The sequence below is a fragment of the Apium graveolens genome, chromosome 8 (assembly GCF_009905375.1).
Source record: "Apium graveolens cultivar Ventura chromosome 8, ASM990537v1, whole genome shotgun sequence".
In the NCBI taxonomy this organism is placed as follows: domain Eukaryota; kingdom Viridiplantae; phylum Streptophyta; class Magnoliopsida; order Apiales; family Apiaceae; genus Apium; species Apium graveolens.
The window spans coordinates 70,835,952-70,849,848 of record NC_133654.1 but is presented as its reverse complement, the minus strand read 5'-3'; the positions used below and the strand labels follow the sequence as shown (position 1 = coordinate 70,849,848).

At 38.4% G+C, this 13,897-nt stretch overlaps 1 protein-coding gene across 1 annotated transcript; it reads right to left on the bottom strand.

The window, feature by feature from the left end:
• Positions 1-878: 878 nt before the first annotated feature.
• Positions 879-1,958, bottom strand: LOC141679683 (uncharacterized). Its single transcript, XM_074486116.1, has one exon. The coding sequence runs from the start codon at positions 1,956-1,958 to the stop codon at positions 879-881; it is 1,080 nt and encodes a 359-aa protein (XP_074342217.1).
• Between the last annotated feature and the right edge of the window lie 11,939 nt (positions 1,959-13,897).

The window sequence follows — 13,897 nt, the reverse complement described above, 5'->3', positions numbered from 1 at the left end:
CTACTCTTCCCAAGGCTTCGGGCCTTGTTAAATTTTTCTTCAGAGGTTGACTCGTGACAACTTGAATCGTTCGGCCTTGGAAGTAATGTCACAATTTTCGGGAGGCCATAACCAACCCATATGCGAATTTTCAGCATTGGGGTACCTTGTCTCTGCATCTTTGAGGACATGGGACACGTAGTACACAGGGTGTTGATTGCCTTCGTAGTTTTTCACAAGCACTGCCCTTAGGGTCCTGTCGGACACGGCCAGATAAAGCTGGAGAGTTTCTTTCGGATCGGGCCTCATTAAGAGTGGTGCCTTGGTAAGGTATTCTTTCACTTCTTCGAATGCCTTTTGGCACTCGGGCCCCCACTCAAAAAATTATTTGACCCAGGGAGTGCCTTTTCGGCTGATCGAAAGATGAAACGCCGAAGGGCGACGAGCCGACCCGTCAGCTTTTGGATGTCTCTGATGCATTTAGGGGCTTCCATATTAATGACCGCTTCGATCTTCTCGGGGTTCGCCTCTATCCCCCGGGCACTGACCATATAGCCAAGGAACTTGCCACTAGAGACTCCGAAGGTGCATTTGTTCGAATTGATCCTCATGTTGTTCCTCCGGAGTGTCTCGAAGCACTCTTTCAAGTCTTCGGCATGATCTTAGAATAGTGATTTTACAATCATATCATCCACATATGCCACCATGTTCCGACCGATCTGCTCTTTAAAGACCTTGTTTACCATTCGTTGGAATGTGGCTCCAGTGTTCTTTAGTTCGAAGGGAATTTTGATGTAAGCATAAGTCCCCTTCAGAGTTATGAACGCTGTCTTGGGCACGTCCTTGTCATTCACAGTAATTTGATGATAACTAGAAAAAGATCGAAAAAACTAAGTACCTCATATCCTGCCATAGCGTCTATCAGTTGGTCGATGCTGGGCAGGGGGGTATTGATCCTTTGGACATGCTTTATTGAGGTCCGTATAGTCCACGCACATCCTCCACTTCCCATTTGACTTTTTGGCAACCACCATATTGGCTAGCGAGTCGGGGTATTCAATTTCTTTGATGAATTTGGCTTCCAACAATTTTTCTACTTCGTCCTTTATGACCTTCTGCTGTTCGACTGTGAATGTCCTCTTCTTCTGCTTCACCGGTTTGGCCTCGGGCTGCACATTCAAGAAGTGTTTTGCCGTCTTGGGATCCAAGCCGGGCATGTCTTCCGGCCCCCAGGAGAACACATCATGGTATTGCCGAATGACAGCTATTACCTTTGCCTTCAGATCTGCCCCCATGTTTTTCCCAATCTGAACCATCTTTCCCGAATGACCTGCGTACAATTTCACTTCTTCGGTTTCCGCTGCGGGTTCGGCTATCGGGCTCGAGAGATCCGCCCCAAATTTTTCCAACTCAATATTTAATGTCTCTCGGCTTCCGCTGGGCTCGGGTTCAGCCCGCTTTCTCTTTCCAGTTCCGTCCGGCCCTTCGTATTCCTGATCCTTCTCGAGATCTTCTAGCATTATGATTCGGGCGGTTTTCTGATCGCCTCTCATTTCTCCTACCCCTTTCTCAGTTGGGAACTTCAGCTTAAGATGGGGTATAGACTCCATCGCTTCAAAGGTTGACAAGAAGGGCCTCCAAAATATTGCATTGTACGGGCTTTCGATCCGAACCACATAGAACGTCACTTGCTTCTCAACAGTATATTGAAATTTGCCTAGGAGGACTGGGAGAGTAATTGTTCCTTCAAACTGAATGGGATGTCCTCCAATGGCGTAAAGGGGAGCCTCATTGCAGGGCTCTAACTGTTCTCCAGCCAAGTTCATCTTGCAGTAGGTTTTGTGGAACAGTATGTTCGTCGAGCTTCCGGTATCTACCATTACCTTCCATATCTTATTCTGCCCGATGATAGGATTTATAATAAGAGGGTCCTCGTGTGGGCGAATGACATCCTCATAGTCTTCTATGCTGAAGGTCATGGGCATATGGGGCTTTGCATGTCCTAACTGATATAGATTGTACACTTGTCGGGCGTATTTCTTCTTGGCTGTCTTACTATCCTTATCCAGGATGCTGCCCCCAGATATAGTTTTTACTTTGCCCCTTATCCTATCCCTTCCCTCTGGCTCCTCGGCCTCTATTTCCTCCTCCTGATTCTCCTTCGGCCCAAGCCTGTCTCTTAGATCTCAGACGAACGGATTAAGTTCGCTGTCTTTGATCATACGCTCAATGAGCTTTTTGAGGTGATAGCACTCATCGGTGTTATACCCCTTGTCCCTATGATAGTCGCAGTATTTATCGGGGTTCTTCTTGTGGTTTGGGACCTTCATTTTGGCTGGACGGAGGAATCTGGGTTTGCCCTTAATCTCATGGAGAATCTTGGAGATCGGCGCATTCAAAGGGGTGAATACGGCTGTTAGGGCGAAAATACGCGCTAAAATACACGTAAGTATATGCGTTCGCAAGTAGTATAAGATATAAATCAGATTCGTTCCCACAGAGACTGGTTCAGGTTAAGTTCAATTTATGCACCTATGCAACAATGTATGGTTATCGCTCAATGCTAAGACAAATAACAAATTGGTTTTTGATTAAACTAAGAGATTATACTATATAATATTAACTAAGAGAATTGAGGTTGAATTACTATATATGACAAATATGGGATTCTAACTTCATTAAATACTTCATTCAATAGCCTTTTCATTCTTAACCTTAGCATGTGATGGTGATGACACTAATTAGATAACACGAAACTGATAAACGCCAACTTTTGTTGCACGAGTACCATTCTACCAGACATCCACAAAAGAGATAGAAGCTGAATAGGCACCAATTATATTGAGACCCTATATGTCTATAGAATTTGACAACATAACGGTTTAAGCACAAGTTATCCATAATGATTACATGGGGCAAGTAAAACGGTTAGAGTTACCTACGAATCATGCATACACATACATGAACCTATGCCAGCATGGCAAGTTCTAAACCTCTATATTCACTTTCGCTTCAATAGAGATTAACACGCTATCTTATATGTTAGCTACGCATATAAGATGTAACACCCCCAGATCCGGGGTCGGGGATCCGGGTCGTCATGGTCTTTCTTTCCACAATATCACTTCACTTAATTAATAAATAACCTTATGCTGTGACCCCACACTAACACACACCACAACCCAAAATTTAAATAAGTACAAGTCTTTGAATCCACAATTTAAAAGTTATTACAACCCAAAATGATTACTTGATAAATTTACAGTTAATTGCCATTATCTGCCACAAGTTATAATTATACATAATTGATTCTCAAAAGTAGATGGTCTGATCTACAATAGATCTACCTCTGCAGCTATAGAAGCTACAACATCAACGGGAAGACACAGGACGCTTCCCACGCGCTTGCGCTGGGTCTGCTGGAGTCTGGCCATCTTTCCTAACTGTTGTTGTGTGATGAAGAAATAAAGTAAGGGTGAGCAGCAAGCCCACCAAAATAATATGTATAATGATTTACAATATATGAGCCTACTCATAATACTCATGAAAGTCTTGGTCAAAAGAAATGAACCAAGTTGATATCTTAATGCGATGAAGTCGCAAAATATTCAGTATATATATATACATATATACTTTTCAAAATATTGGAAGTCCTCTTCCATGCATAATACACACAGAATTCCAGTGTATAACTGTATAAAAATATCGTTGCAAGGTGATCTCATATATCTAACCTTGTCTCAACATTTTTCTGAAAATCTTTGTCATGCATAAGATAATCATTTACTAGATATAAGTTTAAAAGATGAAGTTACAAAATACTCCAATATACTTATATCTTTTCCACATACTACTTGAACTACCACCATTCAAGTTATAATTAGTTTCCAAAGTTCATCACATAGACGAGACTACAAGATAATACTTGAATAGATTCAACCTTTAAAATATCATCAAAATAAAATGAAGTTATGAGATACTTCATTTGATGCAAACATTATTTTGAAAACTTGACCCTGCCAACACTCAACAATCGCCCAACCGTAGCCTTTCTATCGAAGTGCTTTGGGTAGTGTTGCAGAAATATCCAATTGGATGATGAACTCATTACGGGAGTTTACCGCGCCAGGAAGACCACTTACGATGATCAGTCGTAGTAGTACAACCCCACCATTTTCTACATGTAGAGGAGAACCTGTCGGATTTACTTGTCAACCGAACACTGAACTCCTAAGGAATGGACCGCCTTAGCGGAACTTCCAGGCCATTTGGGCCAATATAATAAGGCTGGGCCGGCGCTACTCGACCACTTACGCCACTCCTAGTTCAGATGAAATCCATGACTCTGAAACGTAAAGCTCGTTTCCCCCTTTCCCCAAGTAGAAACTTGTTGATACGGCTCCACCAAGAAGTCGTACCTAGTTGGAAAGGAAAACTCACCGATATTTCCCAGGCGATGCCTGTTAATGGATTAACTTGTTCCAAGAATTTTACTTCCCGAATATTGGGTAAGTAATCAAAAACTCTTTTACCAAGACAGCAACCTTGTTGCGAATATAAAACACACCACCGAGCCGGATCCCCCAGGTTTTGAGCGAGTATTTAAATCCCCTTTTTAAAAGGAAGATCTTAAATATAAAAATAGTTTTGGGATCCGCTCTAACTTTTGAAAATCATTTTAAAGACTCGAAAACACTTTAAAGAGTGTTTGGAGTAAAACTGATTTAATGAAGTAAATCAGTCCCCAGAATATTTAGAAAAATGTCTGAATATTATTATTTAAATAATATTCCCATAAAAGATAATCTTTATAAAATAATTGAAGTAGAAGTATTAAAACTTATACTTGAAATGAATAGCAAATAATCAAAGATATACTTATACGAAAGTAATATCTTTATTTGAATAATCAAAAATAAGTTTGATTATCGACACCTTATTCTTTAATAAAATAAAGAATATATCTCAGCAAATAATCGGAGTCATAGATCCTCAAATGAATATTCAAATAATATTCAATAAATAAAATAAGCTGAGTCATAATACCTCGAATGAATATTATAAATAATATTCATTAAATAAAATAAAGGAGTCATACATCCTTAAATGAATATTCAAATAATATTCAATAAATAATGTAAAGGAGTCATACGCCTTCGAATAATATTTGAAATAATATTCAATAATAAAATAAAGTTAAAGTTATCGAATAAACCTTATTCGATTAATAGTTTTAAAAACTATATCCATATATATATATATATATAAATATATATATATATACTCGGGAACATCGACTCCCGGTTTAGAAATATGTTCACCATTTATCCCCTATACTAAGGGTATACGCAACTACTTGCTTATTTCTAGCATAGGTATTATGCAACTATAAGCATTGAAATCAACAGATAGATAACCAGATTACGAAACAGACATGCATATATACCATATTAGCATGCTCCAATATATCGCAAAATTTGCTAATAATAATCATGCAATATCACAAGATAATGCATATACATATATTTACATCACAACAACAGTATAACGGGTAGAAAACTTGCCTGAGCGACTGGGGTTACGAATGGCTCGGGACGAGTCTGGTAACCTATAAACAACAAGTAAGTTGGAATTAAACCAAAATCACTTGTAAATCTATACTTTAACTAACTTAGACTCTAACGCTTGTTTTGCGCTCACTGATTCGCTTAAGCCACTCGGGTACCCTCGGCTCCACCATTTTTAATAATTTAACCTTTACGAGTTTTAAAGCGATTCCTTCACGAGTGTCTTACCAACTGCCTAACACACTTACCATAAATGTTTCATACATTAATTAACCCTTTTTGGTCTTTAATCTATGTTTCAAAGTAAGGCGAGGGAAAAAGTTTCGTTCGCGAAACGCCGTTACTTGAAACGGTCGTTTCTCCTAAACCGTGCATCGGAATCGAACGAACTACATATCAAAACGAAGCTCGTAACATGAGCTATCTAATCATGGCAGTGGTCATAATCTAGCAGGGGGTTCTCGGGTCCTAATGTTATGCACAAAAACAGTCTAAAGAAAATCGGACGTTACGACGGCTATGTTTACGCGTTTTCCCAATTTTAAACCATTCAATACCAACCACAAATCAACCCCAAATCAATCATACAACCAATATCCCTCCAAACCACATCATAACAGCCCCAACAAATCCACATTAACCATTTATACTTATTCCTCACATGAACTAAAAGCTTTACTTAGGTTCTTTAACTAATTACCAAGATTTACAACTCCAACAATGCAACAAAACCAACTAATCTCTACAAACTCAACCAAACTTCAACCAATCAAGCATCATGCTTCACATATGCTATATCAAACACATTCAATCCTAATTACTCAAAACTAAAGCTAGGGTTTGTAGTTTATACCTTCCTTGGAGAGTGGAGAATCAAGAGAATGGCTTGGAATCACCTTTAAAGCCCTTATCCAAGCTTAATCTAAACAAAACTTCAAGAACACAAATTTTAGTTCTTGAAAACACTATTCACCATCTTCTTTCATGATTTATAGAAAAAGATTGGCTTGGAATTAGGAGCTTAAACTTATAGGAAGTATGTAACTATCAATGGGGAAGCTTAGATAATTACCTTGCTAAATAGTAAGTGGAGGAGCTTGGACTTTCATTTTTTAAGAAAAAACCCGAGAGCTTGAAGAAGAAGAAGAGATATTTTTGTGTTTTGCTTGGTGAAATGAAATGATTTGCTTGGTTGGTTGATTTTTGTTGTTTGCTTTAGTGAATTACCTAGTTGCCCTTGGTTTTTGTGTGGTTAAAAAGTCACCACATCTCCTTCCTTTCTTGTCATGCCTAGGTCATCCTCGTGATGTAATCCTCCCCTCCTTGTCCTCTTTCTATTGGTTGGATGACATCATTCCCACTAATCCCTTTGATTAACTTCCTAATCGTTTGCCTAATGACCGGTGATCTGTTATACGGTTCGCTTAACTTTCATTCTCCTTTATCGTTTGAAGGATCATACCCGGGATCTTATTACTTAGGTTCCCTTAACCTTTCTCAATACATTATATTCCTTTTTATGGTCCTCTATTATAATACTTTAATTTAAATCCTTTTTATCCTGTTACCTTATACTCAATTCTCTCCGTATCTTGTGGATTTCCGGGAAAAACCAAAGTGTTCGGAATTGGATTCTGACGATCTTTACATACACTTATATACTTCATAGAGTACTAATAATATCCCATAAGATCAATAACAGAACCCCTACATAGCGTGGCATGAAAAGTTTTCTCGTTCAGCAAAAACACTATTCATAAGGGTTTCAAAATTTCTCAAAAATTGGGGTTATTACAGTCTCCCCTCCTTAAAAGGATTCCGTCCCGGAATCGGATAGAAATAAATAGGGATACTTTCTTAGTATTGCACTTTCTAACTCTCAAGTCAATTTTCCCACATTGTGGTTCTACCATCAAACTCTTACTAGTTTGATAACCCTTCTCCTAAGCACTCGTTCCTTTTCACTCTATAACCCTTCCTGGTTGCTCCATATAGGTTACGTCGGGTTGCATATCTATGCGCTCATATGCCCCTATTTATCTGGCATCTGAATTACACTTCCTTAACATTGATACGTGAAACGCGTTATGACTAGCTACATGTTCTGGGTTAGGGCTAGCTCATATGCTAACTTCCCAAACGTCTTAATATATCCAAGGGTCCAACAAATTGTAGACTTAGCTTTCCTTTCTTTCCGAACCTCATCAATCCTTTCCAAGGGATACCTATAACATTACTAGGTCCCCTATTTCATACTCTTTATCCTTTTGTGTCAAATCAACATACTTATCATGACCATCTTGGGCTACTACCAGCCGTCCTCTGATTAGATCTATCATATCCTTGGTCCTTTGGACTACTACGGGTCCGAGCATCTTGCGCTCTACAACTTCATCCTAACATAAGGGAGATCGACATTGTCTTCCCTCAATGATCTCATAAGGCGACATCTCGATAATGACATATGATCTATTGTCGTAAGATAACTCAATCCGAATTAAGTGATCATTCCAAATTCTTTCAAGTCTATTGCACTGACTCTCATTATAGCTTTTATCATTAGAACTTTTGCTTCTCAATACCCATTCTTTTCTAGTTCGTAATCGCTACTACCTTCCGTTTCTAATATTATACGGGTTATACTTTTGCTCGTTAGCGTTCTATAACCTTTTAATAACCACGTCAACCTTAGTATCACGAATGTGTTCCCATTCCGCATACTACCACCACTTTATTACTCCTTTTTCAGTTGTTTCTATTTTCCAAAATTTGATCAATCAAATAGAAGTAAAGGAATTTGTTGAGAGATCACTATGATCATGAACACTTGTTATATCGCATAGTTAGTACAGAAGGTGGCCAGCCTTTAGTACTTGACAAGCAATTAAACAATAGATGGTATCCTACTAGGCTTCTATCACACAGATAGATAGTCATTCGGCAATACCTCCCCTTCTGGAAGGGTTGTTCTTCTCAGCTTACATGAAATGAAAAGAAGAGAAAAGAACGAATTGAAGAGAATTGTATATTCATAAAAAAAATTTTATTGCCATAAAATATCTGGCTTGGAATCTACCTCTGAACTATAGAGGTTTGTCATAGAAGAACAAAACATATATGTATTTATATCAACATCAAGTGTTATAGCATCGCATTTCACGTGCCTAAATATTTTCGCTATCCCGTCCATCATTCTATGGACCCATGCCCTTCCTCGAGCTTATACACAATTACCTTTGAAACTCCCTCGACATCGAAAATCGAACCTGGGATCTCATTCTAGACATCATCGTTACTAGAATTCTATGCTTGCACCGCAACCTTCCTCGTATAATAATACGACTCTCTATTGATAAGAAAGAATAATAATTCACCAGGTAGATACTCTACTTAATTAGTCTATCAATGATAACTTATACACTACCACGACCCGATTAGTGGTACTCAATCTCAACACCCATTCCAATACAACTCTCATGGTTGTAATCAGCTCATTACTCGCAGAATCATTGCTGCCTTACTATGGTCCACCACTGACCTACTGTAGTCATTCATTTTCCATGAAGTCTTAATAACTAACCATACGGAGTCCATACATCTCGTATCTAATTCTCCTAAGGAGTTAACATAACCACCAATCACAATTCATGAAGAACACTCCAAACTCTGACGTACTTTCATGACATGAAGCAGATAAAAGTGCAGAAGAGTTTCAATCAAAGCAACGATAGCAGGTTAATACCATTCTTAATCATACGCCCTAAATAGACGAATTAACTCAAGGGTTCATCTAGTCCTTTTTGAAACATGGTCCTGGATTATTCTCAAGATAGGACCTTCTAAGATAGATAGCCCGTTCATGGCGATTACACGAATTAAACCTTTACCAACTACTATTACGGTTGGGTATTGCACAGTCATCAGAAGGAATGTCAATCTTCCAAACCATAATACAACCTTCACAGTTTTAACCATCATCACTGTATTCTTTTGGCACACGCGCCTATAATTATCCACTTACCTTTAAAGTGTCGGCCACCTCTTTGGCCTTTCCTGATAGTAAAATTTCCTTACAGTCAATGTCATTTTAACCACCTCCAAATAAATTTTCTACCTTATTTCCGATCATTGCTTGAGTGAAGATGTTTTCCTTAAAATCAGATGGGAAAGAAGAAAAAAAAATATCACCATTTTTCCATAAGTTATTGCCTCATTCTTTAGAGGCTAATCACTGTCAAGACTGACTCTCAATCATACTTAGAACATTTTTTTTTTCTTAAATCCTAATTGCCCTGAACAATTTCGACCATTACTGGTTCGATCCATACTTTCTCGTGGTTTAACACGTGCCCCACTTGGCATCATTATAATTACGTCATATTTCCTTTATCCACATTTCTATTCTTGAGAATTTTGAATATTACCTTTTTCCTTATAAAACCTCTAAGGTTATCCTTCAATCGTTCCTCCTGTATTCCCTAGATACAGGGCATATCACAATACCATTTACTAATAGTAGAACCATTGTCTATATACTTCTGCAAAATTTCTCCACTGATTCTTAAAGGTTGTTGTTACCTTAACCCTTTCCCAATCATACTGTCAAAACTCATACTGTCCCTATTAAGGGTGACATGCCAACCTTTATGCAGTCCCCTAGGATTCATTTTAAGTTACCAATGTTCTATCCTTAATTCCACCTTTAAAAGGTACATGCATCCTTCCATGGATAAATCAAGTCATATATCCTTGATAGATTATCTTATTCATCATTCCCACCTCGATAGTCTATACCTAACTTCATAATAGCATCCTTATTCAAATTGAGGTCAATCCATATGGCCTCCAAAAGATAACAATGGTCATCCGCTTTTCTTTCCTGATTTGGTAATGATCACATGGATGATCTGGAAGATATTGGTCGTGTTCAACGTGAACTTCTTCTTAATAAATCCTTATTTACTTTTGTTGTTTATCTCAACAGTCATCTCAATGTTGGGATATCTTTCATACCTGGCGTCTCCCTTCCTGGGTATCAAGCCACCGGTCTTACACTTCACATTCTTGAAGGTCACTTCCTTCATCCAATTTTCTTAATTTCTTACTTTCTTATCTCCTCAGTCTATCCGCGTCTCATTATTTATCCTTCGAACTATCTCAAGGTTTCTTCGAATCCTCCCAACTTACAGGGAATAAAATATATGTATCTCTTATACCTTCCACCATCAATTTAACTCATGGTGAATCACCCTCATCCTGATGATTACATACTTTTCTATTTCTATTGCTACGAGTCTTTAGGGTTTCCCTATACCCAACTCCCTTATCATTCCTCAAACTCTATTGCCGTTATATTCCTTTCCACTTCAATTTCTTTTAATTTTCCTTTCTCTTATCATTATTTCATGAACCAACACAACATAAACATTGATTTCAAACATCCCGTCATTCTGGATTCGTGTCCTCAGAACGAATCTTGATAACTTTTACAACTTAGATTCATAATTCATCATACTCGTCCGCCTTTGTTCTGGCTCTAAAGCTTTTACACTATCTCCATAACCTTGGGAATTACTTTCCCGAAAACAATTGACTGAACTTAAATCAGTTTATTCTAACCTCTGGCTCCGTGCCTTTCTTGGTCTTTCACCAATGGGTGGTCTCTCTCTTAGAAGGGTAAGTGACAAAAACAGTCTTTTGTGATTCGTCCATCATTTAGAATCTCCAATGATTCATCTATTTCCTTTAGCCAGGCTCTTGCCTCGACTGGGTCAGCTTATTCCTTGGAACTCTGAGAGCTTAGCGACTTAGAGGTCCTGAAAGAATTTCACACCACATTGTTTCCTCAAGGTGGTGGTTGGGGATAATAGTCTAAGTTCTGTCTAGACAGGTCCATGAATTACTGTATAGGAGTACCGTCTCGGGTCTCCTTTCCTTACTCGACTTTCTATTTCCTTAGTATGAAATGTTTCATCCTACTCCCCATAATTGGGGTCATCTTTTAATTTAAAATCCTCATTTTCCACTCCATTATGTCATGGGTTCCTTCTATCTTGATGGCGACCTCCCTGACTATCACGTTCAGGGTTTGCTCTAAATCTTATTCCTCAAACTAGCTTTCGTCTAAGATCTCATCCTTACGCTCTTGAACTTTCGGAACCCAAATTCTATAGGAATACCTCATTATTCCCTTATCATCTTTCTCGATATTAATCTTTTATCTAATTGTTGGCTCTCTGCCTTTATTCACAACTTCTCTCTGGCACCGTATGCTCTTTTCCAATAATTCGGTCTCTATTGCAATCTCAAACAGCTTTTCGGTACCGGCTCCGGTTACCTTCACTACTATTTCCAAAGTCTCTTATAAACTCTCCCAAAGACATTATCATCTTGAGTCTCTCCTTTTTACTAAGGGCATCAGCCACCACATTGGCTTTCCCCGAATGATAAAGAATCTCCCAATCATTATTCTTGATTAGCTCTAACTGCCTCCTCTGGCATATGTTGAGCTCTTTCTACGTGAAAATGTACTAGAGCACTTATGGCTTAGGTAATTCTCGCACTTCTCTCCATACAAGTAGTGCCTCCAATCTTTAGGGTAAAACTATTGCCACAAGCCTAAGCTCATGGGCGGTGATATCAAATTTCATATTACCTTAATTGTCTTGACGCAGACGCGATTATCTTGCTGTGCTGTATGAGAAGCACCCTAATTCCTTATGCGAAGCGTCACTACACTTCACAAAATCTCATTTTCCATCCGGCAACGCCAACATAGGGAACGTCACCAACCTTTGCTTCGGTTCTTAAAAGTTGTTCTCGCATTTCTCTGTCCATTCGAACTTCTCAGTCTTACGAGTAAGCCGCGTTAAAGGAGCTACTATCTTTACAAACTTGAACGAACCTCCGGTAGTGACCGGCCAATCCTACCTCTGGGAGTTGCCCTAACCATGGTCATCAATTCATCAGTGGTCCTTTATTCATTCTTGTCAGGATCCTCCACGAGATCCTCCTCAGCAACAATCCCATCTAGGACAACATCCTCAACCGCTACATCCTCAATATCAACATCATCCGGTCCTGCATTAGGACACTCTATCGGATCCACAATCCGATCTCCAATTAGTAATAAAACATCATCGCGTTGTTGCTCCTCAACCTCAGGGTTCGGAGTCCCGCTACTCTATACGATAACGAACTACGCTTCTATCGCTACATTTATAAGGGTTCCCATAAGGGTTTTAACTGTCAGTACTACGTTAGGTAGTCCGACTATGAACTTGGCAAGAGTTCTTATTATCTTAGTTAACTTATTATCTTAACGTCCCATCATCTCTGAGGTTTATAACGCTTGGCTCTGATACCATTTCTGTAACACCCCCAGATCCGGGGTCGGGGATCCGGGTCGTCACGGTCTTTCTTTCCATAATATCACTTCACTTAATTAATAAATAACCTTATGCTGTGACCCCACACTAACACACACCACAACCCGTTATAGTCTCAGGGATGAAATTTAAATAAGTACAAGTCTTTGAATCCACAATTTAAAAGTTATTACAACCCAAAATGATTACTTGATAAATTTACAGTTAATTGCCATTATCTGCCACAAGTTATAATTATACATAATTGATTCTCAAAAGTAGATGGTCTGATCTACAATAGATCTACCTCTGCAGCTATAGCAGCTACAACATCAACGGGAAGACACAGGACGCTTCCCACGCGCTTGCGCTGGGTCTGCTGGAGTCTGGCCATCTTTCCTAACTGTTGTTGTGTGATGAAGAAATAAAGCAAGGGTGAGCAGCAAGCCCACCAAAATAATATGTATAATGATTTACAATATATGAGCCTACTCATAATACTCATGAAAGTCTTGGTCAAAAGAAATGAACCAAGTTGATATCTTAATGCGATGAAGTCGCAAAATATTCAGTATATATATATATACATATATACTTTTCAAAATATTGGAAGTCCTCTTCCATGCATAATACACACAGAATTCCAGTGTATAACTGTATAAAAATATCGTTGTAAGGTGATCTCATATATCTAACCTTGTCTCAACGTTTTTCTGAAAATCTTTGTCATGCATAAGATAATCATTTACTAGATATAAGTTTAAAAGATGAAGTTACAAAATACTCCAATATACTTATATCTTTTCCACATACTACTTGAACTACCACAATTCAAGTTATAATTAGTTTCCAAAGTTCATCACATAGACGAGACTACAAGATAATACTTGAATAGATTCAACCTTTAAAATATCATCAAAATAAAATGAAGTTATGAGATACTTCATTTGATGCAAACATTATTTTGAAAACTTGACCCTGCCA

Bases quoted from the DNA above. Each gene is read 5' to 3' on its own strand.
- LOC141679683 (XM_074486116.1), bottom strand. From the start codon at position 1,958: ATGACCTTCAGCATAGAAGACTATGAGGATGTCATTCGCCCACACGAG.